Source organism: Diabrotica virgifera, chromosome 9, assembly GCF_917563875.1.
Source record: "Diabrotica virgifera virgifera chromosome 9, PGI_DIABVI_V3a".
Taxonomy (NCBI): domain Eukaryota; kingdom Metazoa; phylum Arthropoda; class Insecta; order Coleoptera; family Chrysomelidae; genus Diabrotica; species Diabrotica virgifera.
The window spans coordinates 201,050,028-201,060,147 of record NC_065451.1 but is presented as its reverse complement, the minus strand read 5'-3'; the positions used below and the strand labels follow the sequence as shown (position 1 = coordinate 201,060,147).

At 33.9% G+C, this 10,120-nt stretch overlaps 1 protein-coding gene across 1 annotated transcript; it reads left to right on the top strand.

Moving 5' to 3' along the window:
• The first annotated feature begins 3,794 nt into the window (after window positions 1–3,794).
• On the top strand, window positions 3,795–7,354 carry LOC114329283 (cathepsin L-like proteinase). Its single transcript, XM_028278327.2, has 2 exons — window positions 3,795–4,074; window positions 7,086–7,354. The coding sequence occupies exons 1-2, from the start codon at window positions 3,988–3,990 to the stop codon at window positions 7,302–7,304; spliced, it is 306 nt and encodes a 101-aa protein (XP_028134128.1). The 5' UTR covers window positions 3,795–3,987; the 3' UTR covers window positions 7,305–7,354.
• Window positions 7,355–10,120: the final 2,766 nt, after the last annotated feature.

Here is a 10,120-nt window from a genome sequence, read left to right as displayed (position 1 = left end):
TCCGCTGCTACTACGACTTGGTCATCCGCAAAATGTAGAGTATTCAACGTTATATCATGGTCAAGTTGAATCCCCATCCCTGAACAAGGTCGTCTCCAGTGTTTTAGTGCTTCATTTAAATAGATCTTAAATAGTATTGGGGAGAGGCAGCATCCTTATCGTAATCCTTTTGTTACTAGAAATTCTTCTGATAAGGTGTTGTTTAGTTTGATTTTTGATATTGCTTTATTGTACTTACTTACTTACTTATTCCTCTTCACTCCATGCGGAGCATAGGGCGTCAACTGTCTGCCTCCATTCTGTCCTATCCTTTGCACTAATCTTTATTTCCGCCCAGCTTTTCCCAATAGCATTAATTTCTTTGTCCACACTTCTTTTCCACGTTTCTACGGGTCTACCTGGTCTTCTATTGCCATGTGGTGTGTATTCTAGGGCTTGCCTCGCTGTCTGTATCAGGTCTTCTTAGTGTGTGCCCCATCCAACACCATTCCTTTTGCATACTGTCTTAGATATAGGTACCTGGTTAGTTCTTGTCCATAATTCTTGGTTTGATATGCGGTTTGGCCAGTAAATGTTAAGAATCTTCCTTAGGCATTTATTTATAAACACTTGCATCTGTCCAATACATTTTCTTGACACTTTCCAAGTTTCTGCTCCGTATAATAACACAGTCTTCACGTTGCTGTTGAATAATCTTATCTTGGTTTTACTTGTCATCTGACGTGAAGACCACATTTTCCTTAGCATATTGAATGCGTTTTGAGCTATTCCTATTCTCCGTTTTACGTCCTCCTCCGTCCCTCCTTTGTTATTCAAAATACTGCCCAAGTAGTTAAATTTCTCTTCTTCTTAACGTGCCCTATCAAGTCCCCTTGACGTTGGCGATTAACATGGCGAAACTGTCTCTGTCGTTAAATTTCTCTATCGTTTCTAATTCCGTGCCTCCCAGTGATATTCCCATTTCTCTTGGTGTATTTATTTTTATTATCTTAGTTTTTCTGACGTTTATGTTAAGTCCGACCTTTTTCCCTGCCTCTGCTACTTTTTCAGTTTTGCGTTCCATGTGTTGTCTTTTTTCTGTTAAAAGGCATATGTCATCTGCAAATTCCAAGTCCTCAAGTTGGCTAAAAACATTCCATCTTATTCCATTCTTATTACTAGTAGCCTTAGACATGATCCAGTCGATTACTATCAGGAATAAGGTTGGAGAGAGCACACAGCCTTGCCTTACTCCTGTACCAATATCTATTTGTTCTGTTAACTTGCCTTCGTGGACTATGCGTGCTGTGGACCCTTCGTAGAACAGTTTTATAATTCTGATATACTTGGCAGGCATGCCAGGCATTCCGTATTTCTCTAGCAATTTCCATAAGGCTTTGCGATCTACACGATCAAATGCTTTCTCGAAGTCTATAAAGTTCACATATAGCTTATTCTGCCACTCTAATGATTGCTCTATAATCGTTCTCATCGTACAAATGTGGTCAATGCAGGATCTTCGTGCCCGGAATCCAGCTTGGTTTTCTCTTATAACTTTATCAAATTCCTTCTTCATTCTTTCAAGCATGATTCGGGTCATTATTTTGCTTGTTGTGCATAGCAAGGTGATCGTCCTCCAATTTTCACATTTGGATGTGTCGCCCTTCTTAGGAATTTTTACAATTAAGCCTTGCGTCCATTCTCTGGGTAGCTCTTCGGTTCTCCAAATTTTATTTAAAAGTGTGTACAGTATAGAGGTGGACGTTTCGATTGCTTTATTGTATAATTGTTTAACTGCGGCGGTGATCGTGATATTTAAGGAAGATCGTTCAAGGTATACCAGTAAGGAACAAATATCTATATACAGTGGAACCCCGATAAGTCGGCCCCCGATAACCCGGAAGTCCGGCTAACCCGGACCGATTTTCATCAGGCAAACCTTTTAACAATTCAAAATAAAATTGTATGTAATATAATATTTGAGAGATAATGTGTATTTGTGTAATTTGAACTATACGATAATAAAAATGACTCATGACACACGGCGGCATGGCAGAGCGACGTTCATTGGCTTGAATTATCGGAAACAACAGGCACCTGTAGTAGTATTCCTTTATTTATTTCAATCAAAATGTCTTAGCATTGTTTAAAAAAGACTAAAAGACTATTTAAAAAAATTCTTTTTTAAACAATGATCTTTGTCTTCACTGTTCTAAAATAACAAAACATGGTACCGATTGTGACTGTATTGTGTGTAGTATAGTCTTGTATTGTTCGCTTCCGTTTACTTAGGTTTGTGTTTACGTTTTTTTAGTAATTTAGATGTGTACTGTGCATATATATTTCATGTTATTTCAATTATAACGAAGTTTATCTGTAAGTATATCGTTGTTTTATTAATTTTTACCATATTCTCCAGCTAACCTTGATTTTCCATAACCCGGATCGGCTGCGGTTCCGATTAATCCGAGTTATCGAGGTTCCACTGTACCATAAGTTTTGCTGACGACCAAATAGTGATCATACAAGACGAAGATAACCTCAGTTGTATGATGAGGAAACTGGAACAGGAATATACAAAGAATGGGATGGAAATAAACCTAAAGAAAACTGAATACCGAACAACGGAGAATACAGAAATAACACAACTGGAAATAGACGAAGGTAAACAAATCAGAGGAACAGATAAGTACAAGTATTTAGGTTTTATAATATCAAACAAAGAAACAGCTGAGGAAGATATAAAAAATAGACTAGGACAAACAAGAGACTGCGTATGAAAATTGAACCCGATACTGTGGGATAAGAATATCAGCATAAAAACAAAAAGAAGAATATATAATACCATGACAAGAAGTATCCTCACTTATGGGTGTGAAAATTGGACAATAAATAAGAAAATCAAAAACAAAATAAGAGCAACAGAGATGGAATTCCTTAAGAGAAGCTGCAGAGTAACAAGGAGAGATAGAATAAATAACACAGAGATTAAGAGAAGAATGGTAGTGAACACAGACATAACAGACTACATCGAACAGAAGAAATTAACCTGGTACGGACATGTCAGAAGGGCAGACCAAAATCGTTGGATAAACCGAATAACAGAGTGGAGCCCGATAGGAAAAAGAAAGAGAGGCAGACCCCGAAGATCCTTCAGAGATGAAGTGGACGAAGCAATGGAGAGAAAAAATCTACAGGAATGGGACTGGCAAGACAGAAAGAGCTGGAGCGAACGGTTGAGTGAAGGAATACAGTGAAAACTGTGGAAATTCTTAGTATATATACGTTCAAGAGACTGCCCCAGCTTTCTCACAGGAATCGTATCATATGCTTTTATGAGATCCACAAATAACAAATGTATTTCCTGGCTTTTTGCAACTTTCTTTTCATTAAGTTGTGTTACGGTAAATATGTGGTCTACGCAAAATCTTCCAGCTCTAAAACTTGCCCTCCGTTCAATTTTAAAATAACGTTCCACAATTAAAATTTCCTCTGTTTCAGTGTTCCCATACATCAAAGTTTGTCCGACTAGACCCCGTTAAATTATTAACACATTTTCAGCTTGTTATTAATAAACGTTTTTTTGGTAAGGACATATTAAAATTCCCAACATATTTGTTTCATATATTATATAAAGTTTGATTTTGAAGAAACTTAAAAACAACCTGCTAGTTTTCACAATCATAAACTTGTCATAATGACACGTTCCACAATTAAAATTACGTTTCACAATTAAAACTTCCTTTGTTCCAGTGTTCCCATACATCGAAGTTTGTCCGACTGGACCCCGTTAAGCAATTAACAAATTTTCAGCTTGCTATTAATCAACTTTTTTTTGGTACGCGGGATCCAGACCTATAAAACTAGTTGTGCACAAGTGCAACAGAGTGTATATAAACACTAGGATAACATTTTTGGAATTATTAGTAATTTGAGCTCGAATAGTACTCGTATCCCCATCGATAACCATTATCTGGTGTTTTACATAGATAATAACAAATAACAATCATGATTTTTAAAGTATTTTTGTTTGCGTTGTTCGTAGCAGTGGTAATGGCGGAACAAACTGCAGAAGAGGCATGGCCACAATATAAGGTAATGTTCAGTTTTTTGTTAATTAAGGTATAGTTAGAACAATTAGTTAATGTCACTTTAGTTACTCAGTTTACGTTATCTGAGCTAGATATATATAACTATAAATATAGAAATTAGACGATAACGTTATGAGACAGATATCTATGGAAATTAGGCAATATTTATAATTGTTATCCCTAATCTGTTTTTTTTTATTGGTTTTGTTAACATTCATTAATTCATTAAGCATTACAATCCCTAGGGATTATAGTTACGCCACGGCGATCAAAATCTTATTCTTGGGTGAGGTGGATTACTTCTCTGTCATTTATAGCTTGCTGTGTGTATTTGGTGTCGTGACTCTTTTCAATTTTTGCCTGTCCTTGCACTGAACTTTCCAGTCTTCCACATTCATTGCTCTTATGTCTCCTCCTACATCATCCAGCCGTCTTCTTCTAGGTCTTCCTCTACACCTGAGCCATAGTGGTGTCGAGTTAGTTATCCTTATCAACATATCTGATTGTATGCGTCTCTTTATATGTCCATCCATTCTAATCGAAGAGATTTTATGTATCTGACTATATTTTCTCTCTTTAATTCTGCTTCATTTAGGCATTTATTTTCATTCTTATTTCTGCCTCTCTATGGCCTTTTGTGGCCCAGTGTTGTTCTCATTATTTTTCTTTCGAATTTCAGGTTATTTTCCGCTTTCTTGTTAATCGTCGTTGTTTCCATCCTATATGTAACAGCAGGTCTTATTAATATCTTATATAGGTTCATCTTTGTTCGCTTACTTAGAGTCTTGGTTCTCAGCAGATTTCTATACATTCCATATGTTTTTGTGTCTTTCAGAATTCTTTCCTCTGTTTCTTTGCCGGTTTTCCCTATTGTTACTCCCACGTAGCTAAAGGTGGATACAGTTTCAAATGATTGATGAGTTGTTGTGTCATCTTTCGCTATCGTCATATATTTTGTTTTGTGCTGGTTTATCTCTAGCACTATTCTCTTCGCTTCCTTATCTAATTTTTCAACTACCTTTATAAGAGTCATCTTCACCTTATAAGTGTCATCTACTAGTTGAAGTTGATCTATAATAATGTTTTTGTTTGCAAAGTTTGTCCCCCTAATTTTTACTTCCATTATAAGGTTAAATAGTGTCGATGAGATAGAGTCACCTTGTTTCACGCCTTTCTTTACATTGATCTCCGTAAGTTGTTCCGTTAAAACTGATATTTGCTGTAGTATTCTTTATTCTCACTATTAGCATATGTTTAAATTTTTCTGGGATTCCAAGATTCTCTAGCTCCTTCATCATTTTCGTCCCATTGATTGTGTCAAAAGTTCTTTTGAAATCTATGAATATTAAGTGCATTTCTCTGTTTTATCCTCTCGATTTTTGAATTATTTGCTCCATTGTATGTATGGAATTAATTGTTGACATTCCCGGTCTGAACCCACTCTGGTATTCTTCTAATACTCGTTCAGCGCATAAAATTTAAGACTCATGTTTAGCATGTTTGCTAGACTTTTATATGCGGTGTTTTTTAATTTTACGGTATTTGAGAACATACATAACAAAAATTATTAACATCCTGCCAAGTTAGTCATATTTTGTTAAAGCATTTGGTAGGTAGGTACTCGATCAAATAAGACTCGTCTTGTTTAATTATTTTTAAATAATTAAGTAAAGAGCGTAGGCGCAAAATTTCGAGCAAATGCTTTTTAAATGCATTAAGTTTTTTAATCCTCAGAAAAATAAATATTTTTGAAAGATTAAAATGCGGAATTTAATATTACATTATTACCGAGGGCCGAAAGTTTCTTAGAATAAACAAAGTTTCTTTTGAATGAGATATTTGAGATTAAAAATCACACTGACGTATTGAAATAAACATTACAGAAGTTTTCAGTGACTTTCGGTCCTCGATAATAATGTAATATTTCATTCTGCGTTTAAATTTTTCAGGATTCTTTTTTTTTTAACGTACACCGATTTTGAACTTTGAAATTCTATTTTCTCCAATTTACTTTTTATTTAAGTTTTGGTAGTTTTCACTTCACGCAAAATGCCGATCGTTTTTATTATTATAACATATATGTTGTGAGTCTTTTGAAGCTACGAAAATTTGTATGTAGCAACAGGACCGAAATAAAAAGGTAGTGGTTCGAAAATTACCATCCTATTGTTTATAACTTCTCAGGAACCACTCATCGGAATTAAACTTTTTTTAACTTTCCAATATCGTTTTCTGAATTACATTTAATCTAACAAGTGCCGAGATATATTATATTTGCCTGTAAGCCAAAAAATTGTTTAAAACTTTAAAACATTCGTAAAGTACGTTACTCTACATTCACAATCAAGATGCCCTAGAAGTAAACAAACCGAGACACGTTACAAATGTATATACATTATAAATCACATAATGATGATTTATAAATTTTATAAATTGTAAATCATGATTCAGGAGTGCTCCTTGTAACAGTTAACGTGTCTCGGTTTGTTTACTTCTACTGCATCTTGATTGTGAATGTAGAATAGATAGGTATAGTGCCTTTTTATACGAAAATCACAATTATTCTGGTGTATCATAGATATTATGGGTATTATTGCGACCGTAATTTGTTAATTTTACAATTAAGTTGATTTTAAACTGTTCGTTTAATTTCCACCGGCTTCGGGAAATAGAATCAATAGAATCTGTACTAAAAAAGCTTTTACGTCACCAAGTTATTTAAATATTCATAAATAATTATCTAAAATTTTAGTTGAAAATTCAGATTTTCGAAGGCAAATTTTTGTCGAAAGAAATATGGAAGAAAATATCTATATGCAAAAAACTAAGCTAAATCTAAACTACAAAAAACTTTGAAAGATTCATTTTACCCTTTTATTTGAATTTAATAAATTTTAGAATTGATTATAATCAATATCGTGCTTAACTCCGTTTTGTATGTGTTAAGTTTGCTTTTAATTTCTACATTGCGCACAAAAAATAAACCCCTAACAAGTACATTTTTGTGTTTTGCAGAAAGATTTCAACAGGTCGTACGACGCCGCTGAAGATGCCGAAAGGTTCGCCATATTCAAGGAAAAGTACAACCAAATACAAGAACAAAACAGGCAATACGCAGCTGGTAAATCAACATGGACAGCAGGAGTGAACGACTTTACTGACAGAAAACCCGAAGAACTTAAACACCTCCATGGTATCAGGGTTCCTGAGGGAAACGCCGCTGGACTCCATTAACCTATTACTACCTGAATGTTTTATACCTGAAATAAAGTGATCAATTTCGATTTTTTTTGTTATTTATTTATTACAGCTAATTTACAATCTACTCAGTAGTACAGGAGTATTTAGTAAATAACATGATGTGTGGCTTGTAGTGCTACATAGTACCTACTGTAGTAGCTTATATATTATATAGTGATGAGCGCGATAATAACCGGCAAAATAGCTCAAAAGATGGAAAACATAATACATTGCGAAACAAAAAGAGATGAAACTAGTGGAGGTGGAAAAGTATCGTTATAAACTTATAAATTAACATTACATTACATAGTTTCCCACCTTTAGACCTTTAGGAGTTTTTTCTATAAAATTCTACTGTCACAATGACAGTTGTCATACTCCTCTGATACGTCTAAAGGTGGGAAAATATTCCACCTCCACTAGTTTCATCTCTTTTGTTTCGCAATGTATTATGTTTTCCATCTTTTGATCATTATGTTTTCTCATCACTGTATAATTATTATACCAACCACCACACTACTACCTACTAGACGTCTAAACAGATCCTGGCCCGAAAACCTTGGGGAGTAGGTGAAGACTTAGAGAATCGTTAATGGACGTTACCCACTACAAGTCACACATCATGTTATTTACTAAATACTCCTGTACTACTAAGTAGATTGTAAATTATTCTCTCAATTACAGTTGAACCTGCTTATTAGAATAGCCTTCGTGCCAAGCAAAAATATTTTTATAAGTGGGATATTCTAATAACCGATCATTGGTGGCTAGCTGAAATAAGTGTACCGAATATACGTTATAATAGTACATACATGTCAATATGTATATGCACATGGTTTTAGGTCTTTTTATGTCAATAAAAATTTATAATCTACTTACAAAAATAATTATGAAACGATTAGACAATAAATTGGAATTGGGTTTTAGAAAAGACTTCCGAACAAACGATCAACTATTGGTAATAAATAATCTTATACAAAAATGCTGTTTCTAAAAACAGCCAAGTGTGTGGCAATGTACCTATAGAAATATGTAGACAAATAAAATTATTTTATGACCTTGTCGGTATACGATTGAATTTTCTGTGGGAAAGGAGCGTTTACTCATAACACAGTAATAAAGTGTTTATTAGGTACCTGACAAACCGTAATAATACACAAAACAGCAGGCCTTCGAAGCTCTTACCGACAAACCATTATATCAGGCAAATTTAAAATTTTTAGGAAATTGTACGTAAAAATGTATTTGTTTACCTGAAAAAATTATTCTAAAAAGCGATATTAGGTTACTAAACCACATTCCAATAAACGGATAAATTTATTAAAGGGTAAATGGAAACGTTTCGGGACCTCAAATTTATATTCCATAAACCGGGATATTCCTATAACCGGTACTGTAATAAGCGGGTTCTACTGTATTTGTGGAATTTCTTTGGCTCTGTTTGATTGAAAGTCAATGACTTCTCTTATGAATAAAATACCAAGATCGTTGTGTATTGTATGTTTGGAAAGGTACCATGGAGCATTGGCTATTGTTCGAAGGGTTTTCGACTGAAAAGTTTGTAGAACCTTGGTATTGGAAGGTTTACTGCAACCCCAGAGTTCAATTCTATAAGACCAAATAGATTTGAGGATGATCTTGTAAATCAGTATTTTATTCTCGAGTGAGAGTTGCAACATATTTCCAAGTAGCCAGTACATAATATGTCTAACTTTTGTTTAGTTGTGTCCATTTGGCTTTTATGGGTTTTCCAAGACAGCTTGTGAGCTTTGTGATCGTTTCTAAATAAAAGAAAAATTTTCTGTAAATGAATTTTCGTGTGAAAGCTTGCAATCTTTAAATTTCGAAATGTAGTTTTTTTTCGACTTTCTTCGATTATTATACAGGGTGTAACAAAAAGGCAGGTCATAAATTAAATCTCATTATTCTAGGACCAAAAATGGTTCATAAATATGTACATAAAAAAAGTTACAGCCCTTTGAAATTATAAAATGAAAATCGATTGTTTCCAATACATAGAAAATTATTAGAGATTTTTCATTGGAAATGAACATGTGGCATTCTTGTGGCAGGAACATCTTAAAAAAAATAACAGAGAGATTGTGCACTCCATAAAAATTTTATGGGGGTTTTGTTCCCTTCAACCCCCCCCCCCACCCCCAAATATTTGTGTACATTCCAATTAAATTATTACTGTGTTACCATTAGTTAAACATAATGTTTTTAAAACTTTTTTGCCTGAGTACTTTTTCGATAAACCAGTTTTTATCGAGATATTTTGAACATTTTTAAAATTCACCACATATTTGTAAATGGTTAAGTAAACTTATAAAGACCTGGTAATATTATGAAAATAATATTTTATAATCTTACTTAACCGTTTACAAATATGTGGTGGATTTTACAAATATCCTGATAAAAACTGGCTTATCGAACAAGTACTAAGAGGCACAAGAAATTTAAAACATTATGTTTAACTAATGGTATCACAATGATAATTTCAATTGTAATATACAAAATCATTTGGGGGAGTTTAAGAGAAATTTTTATGGGATGCATAAATTTTACTGTTATTTTTTTTAAGATGTTCCTGCCATGCCACATGTCCATTTTCAATAAGAAATCTGTAATAGTTTTCGATATATTGGAAAAAATCGATTTTAATTTTGTAACTTCAAAAGGCTGTAACTTTTTTATGTGCACATTTGTACTGAGGTAAAATAGGTTCAATCAAACTAGTTTTGTTCCCAGAACATCTGATTTACCTGCCTTTTGGATACACCCTGTAATGGTAGCGTGCGCCAAACCTC